The 23,536-nt window shown below is 51.5% G+C and overlaps 1 protein-coding gene across 7 annotated transcripts in view; it reads left to right on the top strand.

Annotated features, from left to right (window-relative positions):
• Positions 1-11,322, top strand: part of Mapkap1 (MAPK associated protein 1) — a 242,154-nt gene extending 230,832 nt beyond the window's left edge. For all 7 annotated transcript variants that reach the window (XM_070013663.1, XM_070013646.1, XM_070013636.1 and 4 more), the window contains 2 exons: positions 6,912-7,009; positions 10,813-11,322. In XM_070013663.1, the coding sequence (XP_069869764.1) occupies positions 6,912-7,009; positions 10,813-10,938 (224 nt within the window). In that variant the 3' untranslated portion in view covers positions 10,939-11,322. The remainder of the gene's footprint in view (positions 1-6,911; positions 7,010-10,812) is intronic.
• The last annotated feature ends 12,214 nt before the right edge of the window (positions 11,323-23,536 follow it).

The following is a 23,536-nucleotide window of genomic DNA, read 5'->3' as shown; positions in this document are numbered from 1 at the left end:
TGAGGATCGCAGTTCAAAGCCAGCCTGGGCAGGAAAGTCTGTGAAACTCTTATCTCCAATAAACCATCAGAAAACCAGAAGTGGCTCAAGTGGGAGAGCGCTAGCCATGAGCTGAAGAGCTGAGGTACAGCTCTCAGGCCCAAAGTTCAAGCCCCATGACCGACAAAAAAAAAAAAAAAAACTAGAAAAATGCCAGGCACCCATGGCTCGCTCACATGTGTAAACCCTAGCTACCAAGGAGGCTGAAATATAGAGGACTTCAGTTCAAAGTCAGCCCCAGCAGAAAAGTCTAAGAGACTCCCTTTTCAGTTAAACAGCAAAATTCCAGACTTGAGGTATGACTCAAGTGTAGAATAGCAGCTGTAAGCCAGAAAACATGAGGTCCTGAATTCAAGCTATATTAATGGTACAGAAAATAAACTAGAGCAAAAAGAACTAGAGGTTCAGCTCAACAGAAGTGTGCCTGCCTAGCAAGTACATAGCCCTAAGTTCAAAGCCTCAGTATTGCAGGACTAGTGGCATCCGTTGTTTTTCTAAACTTGAGTCTTGGGGGTTAAGCACATGACTCAGGTAGAAGATTGCCTGGCTGGCAAGCATGAGGCACCAAGTGCAAACTCCAGCACCACCACCCAAACAAAACCCATTTTCTTGAAAATGTCACTTAAAGGAAAACAAGTGATAGTATTTGGTTACCATGTAAGTTACAAGTAAGTTACCATGTAACTTACAAAATCAGGCAAGGAGCAGGGAGCCGGTAGCTTATGCCTATAATGATAACTGTTCGGGAGGCGGAGATCTTGAGGATCGAGGTTCAAAGCCAGACTGGGCAAGAAAGTCCATGAAACTCATCCCCAGTTAACCCAGAAAACCGGAAGTGGCGCTGTGGCTCAAGTGGTAGAGTGCTAGCCTTTAGCTGAAGGGCTCAAGGACAGCACCCAGGCCCCAAGTTCAAGCCCCACGACTGGCCAGAAAGAAAAACTCATTTGTTAAGTATGGCATAGCATCAAGGAAGAATTAAAATATGCCTCCTGACCTGGGGGTGTAGCTAGTAGTAATGTGCTGTGCTAGCATGTATGAGACCTTGGTAGATGGGCCATAGATGGCAGATAGGTAGATAGGTAGGTAGCTGGAAAGATGGCCACTTCCTGTTATCAGATGCTTAGATCTGAAGAAGACATGATGAAAAGTAGAAAAATCAGAGAGAGGACTCCGACATAGTCATGATCAGCCCCTACTATGGTCAAAAGACAGGGAGGGCTACAGGGTACACATGAGAACTGTCTTGGGTATCTAATGCCTGGAATGTGATAGTTTTGTGCAGCCTCCCATTGTACCAATGGAGTTTTACTTCAAGAGGAAGTGTTGACAATAGCTGTGGACATGGTAAGATGCAGGCCTCTTGTAGATGGCAGCTGAACTCTCTAGCAGGCTCTGAGGCCCTGGAGAAGGGTCTAGGCTAGACACCTACTCCGCAGTCAATCACTTGTGTGTGGTGGTTAAAATCCAAGGTGCTAACCTAACAGATAATGTTAGAGAAGAATGGGAGAGCAGAGGAGCTTGCCATTCTGAGGCAAGATCCAGCTCAAGAAGATCACAAAGGAAATAGGAGAAATGTTACCTGGAGTAATAGACTGAAGAACCAGGTGACTGGCTCCATGGAAACCCAGGGCCAGAGACTTAGGAAGGTTCAGATGCCACACTGATCTTAGCAGAGTATTTTCAGTAAATTGGAGGAAGGCAGCAAATCACATTGCCATGGGAGTTTTTTATAATTAGAGGGACTTAATTATGTTTATAGGAAGGAACCCAAAAAAAGAGTGTATAAAAGATGCAGGCAGAAGTATAAGTAGGTCAGATGTAGCCTCTGCATGAGTGGTCAATGAGGCATGACACTAGAGGATTGTGAGATGGAGGCCAGCCTGGGCTGTGTCACAGGAACCTGTCTCTGCCTCAGGGCAGAGTGCCACTGCTTGCCAGTTGAATCACCCTGAACTGAGCAGACAGCTCAGAACTGCAAGCCTGAGACCAGAGAACCCTGGGCAGCCTTTCCTGCCAGGAGCTGCAGAAAGACCTAACTGTGCCCACAAAAATGTGTATACTCTCATTTCCCCCTACGAAGTCCAGTGGGATTTTCAACCTCTCCCTAGACAGGAGGAGAATCAGATCCTAGAAACCCAGTTTATTTTTTTATATATAATTTTATTGTCATTATTATTATTATTATTATTATTATTATTATTATTATTATTATTATTGTTTTGCCAGTCCTAGAGCTTGAATTCTGGGGCTGGGCACTGTCTGAGCTCCTTTTGTTCAAGCACTCTACCACTTGAGCCACAGTGTCACTCCCGGCTTTTTCTGTGATTAATTAGAGATAAGTCCAGGCTGGCCTTTAACCATGATCTTCAGATCTTGGCCTCCTGAGTAGCTAGGATTGTAGGCATGAGCCATCAGCATTAAGGTATTGTACAGAAGGGCTGCTGGCTCATAAGTAAGTTAGGTAATAAGTACATTTCTTTTTAGTCAATGTCAACTCTTCCATTTTCCACATAAAACCCAGGTTCTTTTTTATTTTATTTTTTTGTCCGTCATGGGGCTTGAACTCTGGACCTGGGCAATGTCCCTCAGCTCTTCAGCTAAAGACTAGCACTTTACCACTTGAGCCATAGCACCACTTCCAGTTTTCTGGTGGTTTATTGGAGATAAGAAAGAGTCTCTCAGACTTTCCTGCCCTGGCTGGGTTTGAGCCATGATCCTCAGAGCTCACTCTCCTCAGTAGCAAGGATTACAGGCGTGAGCCACCAGCACCCAGCTGAAACCCAGATTCTTAAAATTCCATAGCTGACATAAAGAAGCTGAGAAAGAATGCAAATCTTCAAAGGTGTTCTTCACTGCTGTAATTTTAGAAGCAACCAGCTGTCCAACAGAGCTCTTAGCAGGAACTGTAGCATACGCCTACCTGTTGGAGTAAAATGCATCCACTGAAAGACACCTGCAGCAGAGGCAGCTTGAGTAAAGTGTTCACCTAAGAAAATTAAGCTCAGCTCAACCATGTGAAAATGTAAGGCTGGTGAGAAAAGCGGTCATGGGCACCACTGTGCTAGCTGCATAACGGGGATGGAGGAGGTGGGATGAGATGGGTTTGTTTTCTGAATTTCTAGTAATTTTATGTTTTCGTAAGTATTTTAACAGAAACTTTTCATTTATTTTTTGGTGTTCTTGGCAAGCCCTGGATATTTGGGCAGAGGTAGGTTTGCATGCCCATCTGAAGGCCCAGCTCTGATCATTGGTGCTAGCCTTTGCAGGCACCAGCAGACAGGTAGAAGGACCCTCCTTCCCAGAGCACTGCCCTTCATAGGCGTCTGAGTTGTTGGCCCATCTTGGACCACAGCAGCCTTTCCAAGACAGGTACTCCTTCCTTTGGCCCAAAGAACCTGCTTTAACTGTACATCCTCTTATTTTAGTTAAACTACAGCAAAAATTATGGCACAAAAGCTCAGACATCTCCACTTGTGACATTTGTGCTGCTAATTAGTTTCTGCTCAGTGTTATATTCCATCTTCTCTGGTTTACTTTGAAAAAAAATACATAAATGTAAACACATTTTTACACATCCAGATTTCCATTCCAATAGTCACAGCAGGTGCACGGTTTCATCTGCTTGTCTTGCCTGAGCGTGTGACCTGAGCCTAGCTGCCATGCTTCCTTCCCATATGCTGCTTCTGCAGCTCTGCAGACTCAAATCTGCTCTGAGGAGGCCCCGTTAAAAGCAAACCTCCAAATACCAGGTGTCCATTGCAGACCTCAATGAAGGTCTGCCCTCCGCAGGGAGTGTGTGAGGAAGAATCACTTGCCTGTGTGTGCTACAGCAATAAGATGTGACTGACAGCCACTGTCTCCTTTATACTGGGCAAGCCTAGGCTACTGCAGGGACAGCCCCATCAGATCCCCTCACTGGAGCTCACCCACACCAAACCCTAGGCCTCATGCATTTGCCTTCAGTATCTCAGACTTTCTCCTAGCCTTAATTTCCAAATGGAATTTAACAGTACAGAATTAGAGTTAACTTGAATATTTAGCTTTGATATATAATTTTTCTCAGCATATGTTTTTATAGAGATAATATGCTTAGCCCTTTCCTTTGAAAACTGCTGGTATTCTTTGCATTTTCAAAGATAAACTGCCCACCTGCTTCCCTGTAATGCCCCAAGACAGATGCTCTGTGGGCTACACCTGAGGATGTCATTTGACCCTCCTCCTCCCTTTCCCAGGTGAGGCTGCTAGGGGAGGTGACAACAGACTTTCCTTGTTTTGCTCGGTGTTCAAATGCCAGAGAGTCATTTTCCCAGACACCTCTGTGAGAATTTACCATGCAGCATAAATTACTCGTGTTTATTGGCAGATTCATTTCCAGCAGGAGGTCAATTAACTTGTTACACTGGAATATATAGGCTTTGAACTAGAAGAGGTTATACAAGTGTAAGTTCCGATTATTAGCTGTCATTCTATTGTCAAAGTCCCCTGGTTCTGCCAACATTCCCCTCTGTTTCTCAAGTCAGCTCCTGTTTCAGCGTCCTTTCTATAACCATCCATAGCACCTACCTGACTGGCTGTGGCCACCAGTTCCCAGCCTGCTGGCTCTGGGGACCAAGAGGTGCTCCCTGAGATACAGTTTGCCCATTTATTTCACTATCCTGCTTCAAACCCTCAGTGCCCATATCTGGCAAACGTAAGCATTCCCAGTCTTTGGTGCCCTCCTGAGACTTCCTGCCCACTGTTCAGGGTCCTGGTCTGCTCAGGACTCCTGCAGAGCCAGATTGCCTGTGCTGTGGGCTGTAGTCTAGTGCTAGGGCTTTCCCTTCACCCCTTTCCCACCTAACAGCTGTCCTCCACCAAGAAACTGACCCAGAGCCCTGCTCCAGACCAGGCCAGCATCCCCCCTCCAAGTTGCCACTGTGCCCCCTGTGCCTCCCTCCCTCCTAACACTTGTCATGCCTGACCCCCGCCTCTGTGTTCATTACTGTCCCTGGCAGAGCCTAGACTGAGTGCAGAATGAGGAGGCTGAGGGAGGAAGGAGTCATGCCTGTGCCTATGGTCCAGCATGGTAAAATCATGGCTGCTGCCTTCCATAGCTTGGACCAGGCTCTGCTGCCTTAGCTCTTTACTAACAGAATTATCACAGTGCAAGACCTTCCAGACAGGGCCCTCTCTGCCCCCTCCCTCTGTGTGGAGTGATGCACAAGCTGCAGAGGACCAGCTCTTCTTCATCCCCCAGCTTCACCCTCCACCACCCAGGCAGTAGAACACCGATGGGAAGGGACTTTCAGAAGACCTCACATAGGCTGATTTCGTTCTTGTTTGATCACATGACTCTTGCACACATGAGCCATAGACCTCCCTCTTCCCAGGGGCAGTGTTGAGGCACCGAGGCTTGTGCACGCCACGTGCCACACATGCATGTGTGCTGTGACCACAGGACATGATGGTACCTCTGCTCTTCAGGCAAGCCCTGCTCCCATGTCTTCACGGTTTGCTTTGTCGTGGCCAGCAGGAACAGGTGGTGCAGACTATGCGTGAGATGGCTTACCAGCGCGGCCAGTGAACCCCGAAGCCTCAGGTCTGCAGGCCTCCCTAAGACCTTCTGGTCTTCTAGCCCCAGGCCCTGGTGTCTGTGTCTGTCATGGCCATGTGTCAGCACTGAGACCTTCTGGGGGTGTCTCTCTTTGTCCTTCACAGTTCTGTGTCCTCCATCGATGGCTCCGCTTGGTCACAGCCTGACCAACACATGTGTCTGTACTGTCCTTCCGAAAGGTGACATCACCACCGTCGCCCCAGGGCTCTGCCCTCCAGGAGCTACTTCCTGAACAGAAACAGTAACCATCATTAGCCTCCAGTCAAGGATTCTAACATTTTAATCCCACAATTTAAAATCAGCTAAATTTGTCAAGTGACTGAAAGTGAAGTTTTCCAGAAATGATTAGCTCATTTTTTTCAATGGAGGATTTATAGTTACAATTAGTATATTGTAATGGTGTTTCCAGGATAAAGTATCAGCAGCTCAACTTTTCTGGCCACAATTGTATAACATATATCAGTTTATTTTGGGAGATCTGAAAAATTAGCTACTGCAAATAAAGTCCCAAGAAGATTTCTCCGGGAAAGAGGTGAACTTACCGTAATGAGGGTAATATGTTATAAATTAATAACGGTGACCAGCCACTGCTTCAATTAAAAGGACACAGGTGAAGAGGCCTAATAGGAAGGCAGTGTGGACTTTGAGTCTCGGAGCCCGAGGTCTGTTGGAGCCATGGGGAGGGTGGCTTCGGGCAGGATGCAGGAGACCTGCAGCATGTGTGCCAAGTGCTCCTGGGTCAAAGCAGGCTCACTGAGCGCCAGCATGGCTCTCGTGAGCGGTGCTCCTTTGATTGCCCATCATGGAATCCAGCTTTAGAAGTGCTTAAAGCGAAGAAGGAACTTCTTGGGAGGCCACCAGTTTTCCCAGATCCCAAGGAAAATCTCTACTCCAGTTTTCTGGTGTTTAATTGAAGATGAGTCTCACGGACTTTCCTGCCCAGGCTGACTTTGAACTGCAATCCTCAGATCTCAGCTTCCTGAGTAGCTAGAATTATAGGCATGAGCCTCCAGTGCCTGACTTTTCTTTCCTCTTTTTTACTGTCCATAGTAAAAAGCAAAACGAAACAAAAAACCCACAGTCCAGGGGAGAACAGTCGCTACCCAGCCTCCACTTGAGTTGGGATAACAAAGGAAGGTTATCTGGACACCCCCCCCCCAGCCCTATAACTCATCTCTCTCTCTCTCTCTCTCTCTCTCTCTCTCTCTCTCTCTCTCTCTCTCTCTCTCTCTCTCTCTCTCTCTCTCTCTCTCTCTCTCCCCCCCCCCTCTTTCTGCAGGTCACGCAATATTTAAACTCACATATCTAAGCAATCATGACTATAAACACCTCTACTTTGAATCGGATGCTGCTACCGTCAATGAAATTGTACTCAAGGTGAGTGTCCCCTTCCAGCCCTGGGGAGGGCTAGTGGGTGGGTATAGCTCCTAGCCTGGCATAGCAGAGGGTGGACCATGCTCTTCCTCACCCAGGCACAGGCCCCCACCCGCCTGGGGCAGTGGCTGCCCTTGCTCAGCCCCACAACGAGGCCCATTCTTCCTGTATTTGTTCCTTTCATGTACCATGTTTCTCACCACCACCCTGTCAGGAGCCTCTGGAGGAAATGATGATTGTTTCCAAGACTCCTTCATTGTGCTAAGATGATTTTCCCAGCCTGCTCAAAACATCCCCAGCTCATTCTAGATGTCATCCAACCGTCCTCATCAGGCATCTTCGCGTGCCAAGCCAGCGTTCAGAAAACCACAGTGACAGGCCAGCGCCTGTTCCCAGAGCTCTAATTGTGCCAGGGGAGCCAGGATAAGACAGAGAGGAAATTACACAGAGCCACAAAGGGTCCCAGAAGTGTCCTGTGGGTATGTAGAAGGTAAAGCAGCATGATGTGGGAGGTGGCAGGGAAACTGAACCTGAACCACTGAAAAATGCAGATTTGTAGGAGGGGCTGAAACAGGGGATCATGGGAGGTTGGAAGGTCCCTGCCATGACTGAGCTGCCTTCTTGGTGTGAGGTTTGCTGGGGGGGGGGGGGGGGTCCAAGAATGGGTCAGAAGTTGCAGGGCAGACCCAGGGAGGGTTGTATGTCCCTAAGAAGCGCCAGGTCTTACCCAGGCTACCGCTCTGTGTGCCACACTCTGAGTAGGCCAGATGCTTCCAAACTGAGAGGCCTCAGGCAAGTGGAAGGCAGTTTGATCAGGTGAAGACACAGCTGCCCTTGGCTGAGGAGGAGCTAGAGCCAGAGAGCATTTCCCTGCCTGTACCTGGTAGATCCTGGTACCTATACTTCCCTACCCCACCCCACCATCAGTGGAGATGTGCTAACCCTTCCCAGTTTTCCTCTTCCTAAGAGTCAATCCATCAAGGGATAATAATAGGAGCAGTTAGGCTTCCCTGAGCGCACCCAGCCTGGGCATAAGTGTGTTACATCCAGTCACATTGAATCGCCCAGCTCTGAGAATGGGTAAAAGTTCCCATTTCCTAGATGAAAATAAGTAATTTAGCCAAGACTAGAACTTGACCCAAGGTCTGGTAGGTTGCAGGAATGGCTCTCCCAGTCCCCCAAATGTACATAGCCTTCCATGACTAGAAGGGCAATTTCAACAACAGAATGGCCTCATAGAAACATGATGAGACCAGGATCCCGGCGCTGCAGGACGTCTGCAGCAGTGTTAGAAGGAGTGAAAGGACAAGCTACAGGGGGAGGCTCGCTGGCGTGTCAGCTGGATGGAAGGGGGCACATAGACCACCTAGCCAGAGCCCCCTCACACCACAGGCCAAGCCCAGGGTCCACTCGGAGTGCTGACCACCAGCCAGCGTACAAAGCCCAGGAAACTGTGCCAGGTGTTTGGGGAATAAGTAAAGAAATATTCCAGCACCCCGTCATGGGACTGGACTTATTTTTATAGCCAGCATTAAAATATTCAAGACTTGAGAAGGATTCTAGTAAAATTATAATCCTGTGTTTGACATCCAAATAATTTTCACAACAGCAGATTGATGACAGAAACACAGGTTTATGACTTCAATATGAGACTGTGGAAGATCAAGTGCAAAGAAATCATTTTACGGGACCAAATGCTCCCTCAAAGCAGATGCTTTCCTGCAAACTCCCTGAGGCCTGTCGCCTCTCCTGAAATGTCTGTTTTCATCTCAAAATGTTCGCAGAATTATCGCCTGGTGCAAGAGACAGGGTGCAGTGGGCCCAGGCCTGATTGACTCCACACTAATGATCACAGGCCTGATGGAAGATTAGACTTCACTCCCCTCCACCTCTTTTGATTGAAATTTAAATACTTAGCTTTAGCCACCATTCCCAGAGTGTTGGGTCAGTGTCTGAGCCCTGTGCCAATGCCAAGTGACAGGTCCCAGCCCCGGGGCCAGCAGTTTAGCAGGAGGGTTTTTGCCATCAGAGGCTCTTCAGGGTTAGCCTCGGACTTCTAAAGCTGAAATTAAAGGAATAAGTAAAGAGCCAGAAGCTAGTGTTGGCACTATTGCCAACTGACAGCCTTCCTTCAAGTGATTTTGCACCTCGTCTTTTCCTCTTATAGAAAGACATGCACCTCCTCGTTTTTTATATGTCTCACCTGATCTTCCCTGCAGAATGTGGATAGTACTGTCCCCATTTCATAGATGAGGACATGGAGGCCTAGAGCCAGAGAACAACACACAAGAGAGGAGCCTCCTCTTGAACTTGGCCCTGCAGAGGGGCCAAGCTGCCCGCTTGCCACTGAGGCATAATTGAGCTGAGCCACATGTGGTCTCCAGTCCCACAGCCTTCGAGATGAATCTCTGAGGAATCATTGGACTCTTCACGTCGGGTTCTTCTTGTGATCGAGTGATGGAGGCTGTGGCTTTATTGACCATGAAAACTCCCTATATTTTTATGCCTTAAGCTGTAAAATGCATTGAAAGTGAGACACTCTGTAGTGCATAAAATTGTGCAAGTTTTAAGCCACAGCATATTAACCAGCTAATGGCAGACCAAAGGGCGTTTTTATCTTTTGATTATTACATTAATCTTCCATTAAAATTATCTATGTGATTATCACAAAGCACTGAAGATAATAAATTTAGGAAATAGTTGGCTTGTTAAGGATCATTTTAAAATGCTTTTGTCAAATTATATGTGCCAAAAATACACTGAAAACACTAGGTCGGCTGCGTGTGCAAACAATATAATCCAAAGATTGCTTTTATTAAGAATGATAAAACCTCCTGCTTCCATACATTGTCTGCAGCGTCCCAGATCGTCCACTCAGCCGCGAGGTCCGTATGATTTATTGCTCTCAGCTGGTAACTTGGCGAGGCAGTGGCCGAGCATGTCAGGCCTTCTGTACCCACACGCCAGCCTGTACCGCCTGCCACCGGGCGATCTGAGCAGAGGGTTGGGAGGGACCGTGTGCCCCTCCAGAGCCCCTCCATTGCCTTGGGTCCTCAAGAGCCTTCACGCCTCCCTCCAGGCCTAGGACTCATAGTCCTGAGTACTGGCAGCAACAGAGGAAGCTTCATGCTCTAGCCCATAGGTTCACATTGCTACCTATAACTTCTGGAGACTAAAGTAATGAGCAGTGGTGTTGGTTCCCTCCAGAGCCCAGCTAGGGGGCAGTGAGGGGTGACAGGAAGTGGTGTGTGAATGGCGCTGCAGTGAGGGAACTGCAGGTGTTACCTAGAGAAAAATCTCTGCCTCCCCTGGGTGTATATGTCAACAGCTGCCTGCAGCCAGGCTGGGCCCACTTCACGCGGCTATGACCCTGTCTTCAGGGTGACCTTGGCCACTTGGGCCCTCCCCTCTGAGCCTCACTCCCCTTTGTCAAATGGGCCCTGGCTGGTTGACTGCAGGAGGGAGGCCAGACCTGAGAGGACTTCCCCATAGTCTTCTCTCTGTGATGTTGGGCTTTCAGCAGGCGGGGAGCTTATGTCAGCCAGTGTGGCAGAGCAGGCAAAGGCAGAGCCAGGGAGCTGGTGGTGGCCCACACCAAAGAGGGAATCGCAGGCCCACAGGGGTCCGAGAGTCTCTCCACAGCCACCCATCATCCAGAAGCAAAGCTAGGCTCAGTCCTGTAGCCAGGATGCTCTGATGCCTGGACTCTGACAGAGAGGCCCCCCGGCCCCCAGCCCAGGCTTCCCCCTCCGCGCTGGTGAGCTGGGAGCACTGGCAAGTGACGGCCCTGTCTTCTTGCTTTCTAGGTTAACTACATCCTAGAATCACGAGCAAGCACTGCCCGGGCTGACTATTTTGCTCAAAAACAAAGAAAACTGAACAGACGTACAAGCTTCAGCTTCCAGAAGGAGAAGAAATCAGGGCAGCAATGACACTGGCCTCCAGCCGCAATCTGTCGCCTCAGCTCGGAGCCTGCCTGCCAGGGCCAGGTGGCCCTCGAACCCACCCGTGTCCTGTAGGGGCCGGGGGCAGCCAGCCAGGGCTCGTGCACATGCGGCTGGTGGCTCTCGGGGAAGCTGCGGGGGTGGGGGCATCTTAGGCTGGAGCACCTGATTGGCGGTGGCCCGGGACCAGACCATCATGAGGAAACACACGCTGCCCAGCCATCTTCACTGCCTGACGCCCCTGCCCGAGGTTGTACATAGCCATGCCAGACACGTCCTTGCAACTTGATCAAATCTCTTAAAGCAAACGAAGAACAAAAATGTACATTTCTCTTTTTTTTTTCCTTTTAATAAACAGGTGTGCTCTTTCTTGCGGTTGGAATGATGGGCCATTCTTTGGGGTGGAGGATTGATGATGTGATTCGCTTTCAAATCTGTTCCCATATTGAACAGGCAGATTGGAAAAGCGATGGTTCGATTTCTCAGAAGAAATGTTTAGGGCTTAGTCGATAGTTTTAACTATGCCATTTGTTTAATGAGCGTGTTTGCTTGGAGGCAAGTATCCTACCAAAAGTCAGGAATGAGGACCCAGCGTTATTCGACCAAGGCTGTGACATTATTCTCCCTTTCCAAAGCCTTACCTCCCGGCGGCCCAGCCCCTCTCACTCCAGAGGCCTGGGGGGTTGGCGGTGGCTCCCAGCCTGAGCCACCTTTTATATTTCCTACTGGCGAGCTGACAGCTGGGCCTGTGCGCAGGTTTTCTGGACCAAGAGGAACCTGCTCCATTAGACTTGAAGGCCTTGCCCCCCCCAACTCCTCCCCTTACAGTGCCTGCCCAAGGGAGAGGACAGAAGCTGCTTCTGGCCACGCATCAGGGAGAAGGGGAGCGGGGGAGGGGGGACTGCATCCCTGAGCCCCATCCCTGAGCAGGGCACGCAAGGGTGGGCGCCCTGACACCACACCTCTGGGCCACACCAGATGCCTCTGCAGACCTTGTCGGGGTCCCTATGTGGGGACATCCTTTCGTACTGTCCCTGGCCAGGGCTGCCAGTGTCTCACCGAGGACCTACATTTAATGCATTTTTTAAATCGCTGTACGGGAAGAGATGTCTGAGCAGCATCTCAAAGTCAACTGTATTTCTTCGCACAGGGGTCATTTTAATGAATTCCTCCTTCATTCTGATCTTTGCTCAGCCGGCAGGAGCTCCCTTTTCTAAGTCTTCCACTCCTATCCTCCAGAAACAAAAGAAATATTATTTGTAGCTTGCTATCTGTATTTGAATTTTTAGCAATTTTATATTTAGATATCTTTGAAAAATGTAAATGACTAATTGGGTCATTAAATCTGTGACATATTCAATATTAAAATGATATTAAAATAAAAGTCATAAATACCCTCTTGCATGTTGCTTGGATTTCCTGAACTCTTGAGTCCCTAATGCTGAAGACCATGAGCGCACAGTGACTCTCCTGGAATGACACTGACAGCTGACAGGCCTCTGGGCTGCACACAGGCCACCCCCGGTACTGAGCAAGCTGATGGCCACTTAGCTCAAGGAGAACCTAGAGCCATGGTCCCCTCCATCTGCAGCTCCATTCAGCCCAGACTTGGGTCCAGTCTAAGGAGGTTAAACTAGCCAGGCTCTAGTTATTCATGCCTGTAATCCTACCGACTCAGGAGGCTGAAGGCTGAGGACCATGGTGCAAAGCCAGCACAGGCAGGAAAATCCATGAGACTCTTATCTCCAATTAACCACCAGAAAACCGGAAGTGGCGCTGTGGCTCAAAGTGGTAGCTGAGCAAAAAGAGCTCAGGGATAGCACCCAGGCCCTGAGTTCAAGCCCCACAACTAACAGAGAAAGAGACTGAGAAAGGGGTATAAAAGTGGGGAGAAGAGGTTTCTTCCCTGCTGTCCACTCCCTGTGCCCCCAAGGATCCTGGCAGCAGAGACCACAGAAGCCCTCCCCTGGGGTAACCCACCCAACTCCTGGGTGCCTTTCTTTTTCTGGCAGGTGCAGGGTGGGCAGAAAGGCGAGATGGAAGAAGCAGGGACCGCTCCATACCTGAGGCCAAAGGCCTGGAATCTAATCCCAGAACCCGAGTTTCCTACCCAATAGAGACCATTTCTTGGGAATATCAGTTAAGGACTTGGGCTCCCAGAACATAGTGCTGCAGGGTATGGGCTCTGCGGCTGGGAGCAAAGCTCATCTCCTTCCTCTCCTTACCCAGCCTGTGCCTCAGTGTCCTTGAGTGTTAAGCAAGATGGACAGATGTGCCAATAAGAACAGACATTGGGAAGGTGGCTCAGTGGTAGAGCACTTGCCTTGCATGCTTGAGGCCCTGGGTTCGATCCCTCAGCACCAAATAAGCAAAAAGAAAAAAGCCGGAAGTGGCGCTGTGGCTCAAATGGTAGAGTGCTAGCCTTGAGCTGAAGAGCTGAGGGACAGCGCCCAGGCCCAGAGTTCAGGCCCCGTGACCGGACGCAAAAAGAACAGACATTCTTCATGACTGCAGCTGTGATGTGATGTCATTGCTTATTCCTGTGGCCTAAGTGATAGGTTTTGGTTTTTTGCTTGTTTATTTTTTGTCAGTTGTGGACCTGAACTCTGGGACTTGGCGCTGTCCCTCAGCTCTTCAGCTCAAGGTTAGCACTCTACCACTTGAGCCACAGCACTACTTCTGACTTTTTCTGCTTATGTGGTGCTGAAGAATCGAACCCAGGGCCTCATGCCTGCAAGGCAAGCACTCTACCACTGAGCCACCTTCCCAGCCCATGGCCTAACCGGCATCCAGCAAGTCCCAGCACTGTCTGGTATCAAAGAAACAACATGTCTGACCTAAAATGGCCTGGAAAATACTGGGAGCTCCTTTTCATGCAAATGTCTGCCTTTTCTTTTTTGCCGGAACTGGGGTTTGAACTCAAGGCCTCACACTTGCCAAGCAGGCACTCTAACCACTTGAGCCATGCCTGGCTAGCCTTTTGCTCTGGTGATTTTATTTGATCAAGTCTCACCTTTTTTTGCCCAGGACCAGCCTGGATCAAGATCCATTTATGCTTCCTGCACAGCTAGGTGAGCAGAAATAGGCCACCAAGCCCATTCCATTGACTAGCTTCACCAGTGGCCACAGAGGACTGAAGAGCCCCAGGCCTCTTTCCGCATGTCCTGTTCACACATCACCCTGAGGCTGCTCCTTATCAAATTGATTCAGACTGATGTTCTCACGTGCAGTTCCATTCTAAACAAGCACAACCTTGTGGCATGGATTCAGCTAGCCCCATGTATGTTTTCTAGTGAATGTTAAAACTAATTCGTACTCATTCACATAAAAACATCCATCTAGCTGGCACTGGTGGCTCACACCTGTAATCCTAGCTACTCAGGAGGCTGAGATCTGAGGATCACAGTTCAAAGCCAGCCTGGGCAGGAAAGTCCGTGAGACTCTTACCTCCAATAAACTACTCAAAAAAGCCAGAAGTGATGCTATGGCTCAAGTGGTAGGGTGCTCACCTTGAGCAAAAAGAAGCTCAGAGATAGTGCCCAGGCCCAGAGTTCAAGCCTCATGACCAGAAAAAAAAAAAAACATCCATGATCCCCTAAAATCATGACCTGTGTGGTACCGTTACACACACAGCAGACGTGGCTACATTAGCAACATTCATCAGTGCCCACATCCTGCCATTATCATTTTATGGCTTGTGATCAACTCATCTCTATTTTACAGTTGAAGAAACTGAGGCAAACATCTTCACCGTGGGGGGGGGGGGGCGGGGGGGAGAAGTATGGGTGCCTGTTTAGGTCCCCCCCATTTGGTATCCCAGATTCTGAAGGTCCCTGAGGCTGCTTGAAGGCCACCACAGGTCAGGGGAAAGGGGTGGGAGCACAGCAGCCATGGTGTACCCCATCAGACCCCTGCTTCAATGCCAGCAGGGCACCTGTGGTCCGGGCACCTCCCCTCGGGTGTAATGTGGTTGTACTTGAAGCTCTGCGGCCTGTTCTTTAACTCAGCCTGGCTCCTCCTCCAGGAGAACTTCCACCCAGGGCAGCCCGAGCTCCCTGCCCGTCACACAAACACATGTTGAGGTCTGGGATGAAAAACTAATGCACCCACATATTCGCTTTTCTGACAAGTCACTATAGATTTTTAACTGCCAATGAGTGGCTCCCAGAGGAGCTCCACAGGCAGTGATTGGCCATTTCCTCCTGGACCCCCTTGCCTGGCTAGGACTTCTCCTGGGGCCACAAGGGCAGCAGCCCACCCCCTCACCTCACCTCCCCACCCCCCAGCTTGTTCCTGCACTAAGCCTGCCCCTGGCCAAGGCTGCTGCCCCCTAGCTGAGGCTGCCACCACCTAGCCAGTCAGGGGCCTCCCTGAGGTGACCAGGAAACAGCAATGACCTGAAGTTGCTTAGCCCTAGCCAGGAATGCCAACCCTCCTAGCTGAGTAGGAACAACCCCTGCTTTACCTTTCTGAGCCTCAGTTTCCCCATCTGAAGAATGGAGACCATGAGAAGGTCCATCTCGGTGGCGGAGTCTGCAGGAGCAGCGTTCAATCAGTGCCCCAGCTGTGAGCCCGTAGGAGCCATGCCTTCCCTTGGCCCTGGCTTCTGGCACAGATGGGCTGGCTGGTGTCCCAGCCACAGCTGGCAGGTGGAAGAATGGGGTTCCACCCCGGAGCATCTCACTCTCCTCTTGATGTAGGGAGCACAGGAGGCCCGGGGGACACTAGTTCTGCCTGCCTCACCCATACCCTGGGCCCCAGCCTGAGTCCCCTCCTCATGGAGACCTTCAGCCAGGGAGCCTGTGCCTCAAGTCACAATAAAAAGGAGAGTCGTGGATGGGAAGAGGAGCAGGCTGAGCTCAGGGCCGAGGGAACCAATGAAGGAGGGATAACTAGTTCAAAGCCAGCCTGGGCCAGAAAGTCTGTGAGGCTCTTCTCTCAAGCACCAAAAAATCAGAAGCAGATGGGGCTGGGAAGGTGGCTCAGTGGTAGAGCGCTTGCCTTGCATGCATGAAGCCCTGGGTTCAATTCCTTAACACCACATAAGCAGAAAAAGCCAGAAGTGGCTCTGTGGCTCAAGTGGTAGAGCACTCGCCTTGAGCTGAAGAGCTGAGGGACAGCGCCCAGGCCCAGAGTTCAGGCCCCATGACCAAAAAAAAAAAAAAAAATTAGAAATGGAAGTGTGGTTCAACTGTTAAGAGTAGTAGCTGAGTGAAGAAAGCCAAGCGAGAGACTGTGAAGCCCCAATACCAGTGCTGAAAACAAAAAGAGAAAACAAAAACCAGCACCAGGACAAATGACTGCGCCAAGTCTACAGAGGGTCTGAAATCCTCCTCCTTGTGCTGGGAGACCCAGACCCACGACTCAACCTCTCTGAACCATTTTTCCATCTTGCACATGTAGACTCCTACCTTCTGCCTCAAGGATTAAATGAGATACTGTGCCCAGTCCAGCACAGTGGGGATGGACAGCAACTGTGGGGTCACAAGGCCCAGCTGTACCCTCACACTGGCCAAGCCTCTTCCCCTAGCAGGGCCATGGAGCTCAGGGGGAGCCCCAGGCCCCCAAGGGAAGCGCTGGGGTCCACATGGGGCCTGTGTCCTCCTTCAAGGGCCCAGCCAGCCTGAAGCAGGGCTCTCATCACGCGCTCTGACTCCGTGAACACCGGAACGCTACTGTGAGGCTCATTCTTTTGAAAATGATGGGAATTTGTCTAGATTATAGCATTTCAGCCCCCGGCTTCCTGAAAGCTAAAAATATTTTAATGTCATATTTCCATGTAAATTTTAGTTTAGAATTTAATATTCTTTTAACATACATTAAATTTTTAGCATTCTTCAAGTCCTTGACTAATTCAAGGGCTTCACTGATGGGCATTAAAAAAAAAAAAACTGTCAGGATAAGCTGTAAATTGGGAGAGAAAGTTCTAGAAGCAAGGTTATTCCAAACCTCATTTTAGAGGTTATTCTTCAGGCTGGACCCTGGAATCCTGGGGAGATGGCCGGCGGCCTCCCTGGGGGACTGGAGGACTCCCCACACTACCCCTGGGTGGGGTGGACCCCAGAGGGTGGAGGGGCCAAGAACTGGGCTCTGGGCCAGACTCCCCCCAAATTGAACCAAAGTCAGAGTTCATGCTCAAGAGATGTCTTTAGTAAACACGCTGGAGCGGGAGCCAGGAAGTTGTTTGGCTCTGCAGGTGGCCGTGGGTGACTGGCTTGCTAGTGACATGTGTGAGTGGCGCAGCGAGGGGTCCCAGCGGGACTGAGCTACTGTCTCAGTGAATCCACCCACTTTTATTGGGGGGGGGGGAACAGAAGGATCCTGAGTCAACCACAGGCACAAGCAAGCCCTGACCCTGTTGACCTTTGACCCCTGGGAACAGGTGACCAGGGAGTAAAGTCCTGACCTGGCAGAGCAGGTCCCCTGAGCAGTTCAGCCCTCAGGGACAGGGCTGCCCATGGACACTGAGGTCCAAAAACTAAGCAAGGACCTCTAGTTGCCCAGCTGGGTTTGAGGACTAGGTATGGCCCACCCACTATGGCTATGAAGCATCAGGACGGCTAGAAATTTCTCCCCTCTGTGCATCTGGGCTGGGGAGGGGACAGCCTGGTTGTAGCCTCACCCTGCAGCCTTTTTTGGAGGGGGGTCACTGGGCTTGAACTCAGGACCTGGGCATTGTCTTTGAGCCTTTTCACTCATGGCTAGCTATCACTTTGAGCTACAGCTCCACTTCTGGTTCACTGGTGGTTAATTGGAGATAAGAGTTGCACAGACTTTGCTGCCTGAGCTGGCTTTGAACCCTGATCCTCAGATTTCAGCCTCCTGAGTAGCTAGGATGACAGGTGTGAGCCACCAGCGCCCAGCCACCTAGTGTTTTGTTCTGATTTCTCTGCCCTCCTAAGGCCCCAGATCCTAAATGTCCTTGACCACCAGCCCTTGGGGCCTCCAAGGGGTCCCTGCAAAACCCCACAGCTGGGGCTTCCAGAGCCTTTTCTCTCAGTACAGCCCCTTCCCTTCTTCCCCTAGGCCAGCTCAAGGGCACCCAGGGCAGACCTGAGCTTGGCACAGGGGAGGGGCGGTGGGGAATTCATGCACCAGGGCCTCAGGTGGCCAAGGTTTGGGGCCTGCCCAGGGCATCTGGCTCTCCATCTGGGCACACTGGGGTCTGGGCTGCCATGAGTCACTGCACAAGGGACTTTGGTCCAGGTCCTCCCTTTCCCCAGACTTGAAGGGAGTAGCCATCCCTGCTGACATTTACAGAGTCTGTTGCGAGCTGCCACATTGTGGGGGCACTGCCAGGCCCACACAGCGGCCCTTTTCAGCCTGCCTGGAGAATCCCTCCTAAGAGGGAGTCAGTGGACAGGTGGCCACTAGTGAATGAAAGCATCCAGGATTCATTCAACAAACATCTGCTAATACTCACCTGTGCCAAGCTCCCCATGACCCACCTCCAGTCTGCCCTTGGGGGACCCACACTCCACGTGGCTTTGGCCATGTGCCCTGGTGACCTGTCTGTAGCAGGTGCCACCAGAGAGCTGGGCACCTCTTCTCCCCTTCTCCCCACATCTGTCAGCAGCCAGGGCAGAGGACACTCTGGGTGGATGCTGGGAGGACTCCATGCCTGGCAGGGGGCTTCTGAGGAAGTCTCCCCGGGGGGGGGGGTTGGGGTGCTGGGGGAATAGGAGGGGCAGCGGCTCCTGTCCCCCTGGCTCGGTCCTCTTACTATGGCCCGAGCATCACAAAGTCCCTGCCAGAGGTCTCCCTCAGCCTTGCCCAACAAAGCCCCCCCCCAGGCTGGGGAGGGAGAGGGTCCCCCTGCTCCTGAAATCCCTGGCTTCATTTAGGGAATCCTCGGTGACATGCAGGGTCGGGGCAGAGGGGTCCACTAATGAGTGGTCAACATCTCCCAGAGGCAAAGCCCCTCCTGCTCCATCCCTCTGGACAAACCCCCTGGGTCACCACCGCCCTGCTGTCCCATTTCTGCCCCTCTCTCCTTTCCCCTCCCTTGGGGTCCTTCCTACCCCTGGAATGTCCCAGGCTTGGCTGGGACTCAGAGGGAGACACTCTTCTCAACACCCAAGCCCAAGCCCAGGCCGGTCTTGGTCTGGTCAGACGGGGTCACAGGCAGGGGATGGGCCTCTGAGATTGGCAGCCTCCCACCCCGAGACCACCCAGTCAGGGATGGGCCTCAAGGAGAGAGGAGGGGACAGGGATGGGCCCGCCCCTCCACAGTTCCTATAGGCCAATTGCTTGGCATTTCTTTTGAAACATTTTTTTCCACAAAATCAAAGGCTGTTACAGAATTCCACGGTGACAAGACCCCAAGGGGGAAGATGCCAAGGGCAGTGTCCACGTGTGCACTGTGTCTGTGTGTGTGTGTCTCTCTGTGTGTGTGTCTGTATGTGTATGTGTGCTACAGTGTATGCACTGGGGTTTCTGTGTGCACAGATGTCTGTGGAAGAAGACACTGGGTGGCGTGTACATGTACATGTACACGTAACTTGTGTGCTCACGAGTCTGAGTTCATGGGCATGCATGTGTGTGCGTGCACACAGGTGTGTGGGCAGGTGGTGCATTCGTGACCCTCGTGTGCGTTTCCCCGGGACCCCCGCCCCCGCCAGGCAGGGCTCCTCCCACACACCTGCGCGGCCGGCCGCCGTCTGCTCCCGCAGGAGGCGTCTCGGTCTCTGAGCAGCCCCGTCCAGCAGCCAAGCAGCTGGCCACCATCTTGGCACACGCTGCCCTGTCACATCTGATTTGCAAAGTCGTGTCTGTGACAGACCCACAGGAGCGTCCGGTCGGGGCTTTTTTCAGGTCAAGGAGTTTTCCAGAATCTCTGAGACACAGAAAGTGAGCAGCTCTCAGCCTCCATCCCCAGGCCACACTCCCACTGGTGGCCTCTTCCTTGGCCACCCCAGGCCTCATTCCCTTCCACAGACCAGGAAATTGAGCCTGGGGTGGGACCCTGTTGTCCTCCCAGAATGCACAGCGACTGACAGTTGAGCCAGGGATCAGGATTCAAACTGGTCTCCCTGGCCCCTGTAGAACCCCCGGGCACAGGCGCCTGCCTGGGCTGGGCTGTCCCTGCCTGATCTTGGACAACTCCTCCTCCTTCTCATAGTCACCATCCTCCTCCTCTTCCTCCAGGAAGCCCACCAAGCTGGCACCCCCTGCAGGCCACTGGCAGGCCTGCTCCAGCAGGGAGGCCTTGATCCATGGAGGTGGATACAGACAATGGGGTCCCCGGGGCCCCTAACCCTCCGCATAGAATCTGAGGTACAGGCTGGAGCCGTGGGAGTGCAGGCGTGTGAACACTGGGGGGTAAATCCACACTTCCCTTCTCTGAGAAGGTGGCCTGTCACCTCCTCTGTCCCCTTGCCACCCCGGTAGTGAGGAAGGCTTGACCACCAAGCCAAAGGCCACGAGGACTCTCAGGTCCACTCTCACTACCCCACGCGGGACCCACAGGCCGTGTCCTCCTGAGGGTGCCTGCATCTGCTTGCTGTGCGTGTCCTGCCTGTGGCTCCAGCAGACGGAATGTGACAAGGGAGAATGTGACAAGAAGAGCCTGTGATGGCTTCAGACAGGGAACTACTGTGGGGGACGTGGCCAGTGGGCTGCCCTGCTGGAGGCCTTGATGCAGTCGCGGGCCACTGGGCTCTGAGCTCCAAGAAAGTACATCCTGGGCAGCTCTTCCCAGCCTCTGTTTTGTATTAGATTGGGGGGGGGGGTGCAGGTAACTGGAGTTTGAACCCAGAACCTCATACTTGCTTGGCTAGTGCTCGACCACTTAAACCATGTCTCCAGCCCTGCTTTATGCCAGTGAATTAAAGATGGAGTATCACAGACTTTTCTGCCCAGGCTGGCTTCCAACCTCCATCTTCTGGATCTCACTTCCCCCGTGAGTAGCTGCTGTTGCAGATGTGAGCGCCCGGATGCTGCTTCTTCACAGCGCATGTCAAATGCTTCCACCCAATCCCCAGGCCCCTCCCGCCTCGTCCAGGCTGCCGCAACAGCCTGGCCCTGGACTTTCCAGCTCTCCTCTATCTCCTGCTGCAGAAGGTGGAGCTTCCGGGTGTGGGGGACACACGAGTCCATCTTATTCTCTATCCACAGCAAAGCAGGCCTCAGTACCCCGCAAGCAAGAAGCATCTCATCTGCCTGCAGACCATGCAGCCCCAGGGCTACAGGTATGCCTCACTGTCCTGGCCCACAGTGCTTAGTGACTAACCATGGTCACACGGAGACAAGTGTCCTCTGACTCAGAGGACCAGACACTGAGAGGTAAGGGGACACAGGGCAGTACCAGTTCTGGAATCCTGCAGATCTGGTTGAAATCTCAACTCAGCCTCATTTCTTTTTCTTTTTCTTTTTTTTTGGGGGGGGGTCTGGTCGTGGGGCCTGAACTCTAGGCCTGGGCACTGTCCCTCAGCTCCTCAGCTCAAGGCTAGCGCTCTACCACTTGAGCCACAGCGCCACTTCCGGCTTTTTTTCTTTTTGCTTATGTGGTGCTGAGGAATCGAACCCAGGGCCTTGGGCATGCAAGGCAAGCGCTCTACCACTGAGCCACCTTCCCAGCCCCTCAGCCTCATTTCTTACCTGTGTAACACCTCCGTTTCCTCACCTGTGAAATGGACTGATGACCCAGGGCTGTGAGGAATAAATGAGCTAGCAGATGGGAGAGAGATGGCTGAGGTTGAGTCATTTTGTGGCTGTGCATGTCAGAGGGGAACGGAACAACCAGGAAGTGACTGCTTAGAAGACCAGGCCTTGGCTGAGCCCGAGGCCCTGGGCTCCAGCACTGCGACCCGCTCAGTGAACAGTTGTGAAATAAACTATTAGCCTCTGTTGGCACCATGTGGAACAGGGCTGGACCCAGGGTGCCCTCAGAACACTGGATAGAGCCAGAGCAGTGAGTAGGAGGCCAAGTGAAGCCTACACCTATTCTCTATATTCAAAAGCTCTGAGTGGCCGGGCGCCGGTGCTCACGCCTGTCATCCTAGCTACTCAGGAGGCTGAGATCTGAGGATGACAGTTCAAAGCCAGCCCGGGCAGGAAAGGTCGTGAGATTCTTATCTCCAATGAACCACCAGAAAACCAGAAGTGGCGCTGTGGCTCAAGTGATAGAGCACTAGCCTTGAGCTGAAGAGCTGAGGGACAGCACTCAGGCCCAGAGTTCAAGCCCCTCGACTAACAAAAAGAAAAAAAAAAGCTCTGAGTGGGAGAGGGGCCTGTAATATACGTCAGTCAAGATGACGGTACCGTCACGGCAGTCAGGGCAGCTCTCTGTCAGTCAGAATGATCACCCGCCTGTGACAAGATGGTGGCCTCCACAGTCAAGATGGCTGCCGGGCAGCCACTATGTTGCCCCTACACAACCAGACCCCACTGGGAGGCCAGGGCTCCACCATGGCCAGATTCAAAGCTGGGCCAAATCCTTGCTAACCTGTGTCTGGACCCCAAATCGGGGTGACACACCCCAGAATAGCTCAAATTCTCCAAGGGTTAAGAGGAAGCCTGCCAGCTCCTCCCTCCACCCCTAAGACTGCTGGGTAATTACTTTTCCTCCTTTGTCTTTTTGTTTGCTTTTTAGCAGAACCTCTAAGAAGCAGCCACAAAATCGGTTAAAGCTTTGGAAGTGCTCTTTTCTCCAGAAGTCTTTTATAAAAGGTGAAAGATTTACAAGACCTGAAGAGCAAAGCAAGCAGGATAATTGTTTTTGGAATGACCCCAATATTTTCACCCTGGTGACCCCGGCTGGGCATCTGGCCCCATATTTATGATTCCTGGTCCTCTGTGCACCGCTGGGCGACCTTTCTGAGCCCCCTCTGTGAGCCCCCAGTCCCTTATCAGGCCTGTAACTCAGCCTGACGTTATCTCTCCGGAGGGTTTTATGCACTTTAATTTAACTCTTCTCATCATTATTTCCCGGACTTCAAGGTTTTCTCTTTCGAGCTGCCCTTCCCGGGACAAGCATAATCTGTTTGCCATCAAGCCCAATAAATATGTTCGTGGAGGAGACGGGAACCATTCAGGGAGAGGCATGCGGGCAGCCCTGGCTCTCACCCTTCTGGGCCTCCAAGCTGGTGGGTCTCCTTGACCCCCTGTGGAGCTGCCACCCTTGTTCCCAGAAGAGCCGGGCAGCCAGATCTAACAAATGGTGGCCCAGCGGTGCCCAGAGAAACACGGATTTCAGATGCACAAAGCGGTTTTAGTGAAAGCGTTCCCGTGCAATAACTGCCCATTGTTTATCCCAAACGTGCCCTGGAGGAGCGGCTTGTGTTTTCTCCAGTACCAACTCCCTCCTTCCCACACCACACACCAAATGCAAACCGATGCATACCGCAGGGCAGGAGTTCCAAACAAGACTGCACAGCTGTCAGTTGTGCAGCATTTTGCTGCTTAATTGGACAGAGAGTTTCAAGGACTCAGACTGGCTTTGAATCCTGATCCTCAGATCTCAGCCTCTCGAGTATCTGAGATTACAGGTATGAGCCACCGGTGCCCAGCTTCATCTATTTATTTGCATAGTTTTCTTGCTGTTGAGGTTGGTTCTTTAGTTCCTCTTATATTTTGGATTCTGTAT

Source organism: Dipodomys merriami, unplaced genomic scaffold (genome assembly GCF_024711535.1).
Source record: "Dipodomys merriami isolate MVZ:Mamm:240054 unplaced genomic scaffold, mDipMer1.0.p SCAF_11, whole genome shotgun sequence".
Lineage (NCBI taxonomy): Eukaryota > Metazoa > Chordata > Mammalia > Rodentia > Heteromyidae > Dipodomys > Dipodomys merriami.
The sequence above is the reverse complement of the archived record's forward strand: the minus strand, read 5'-3'. Positions and strand labels throughout refer to the sequence as shown.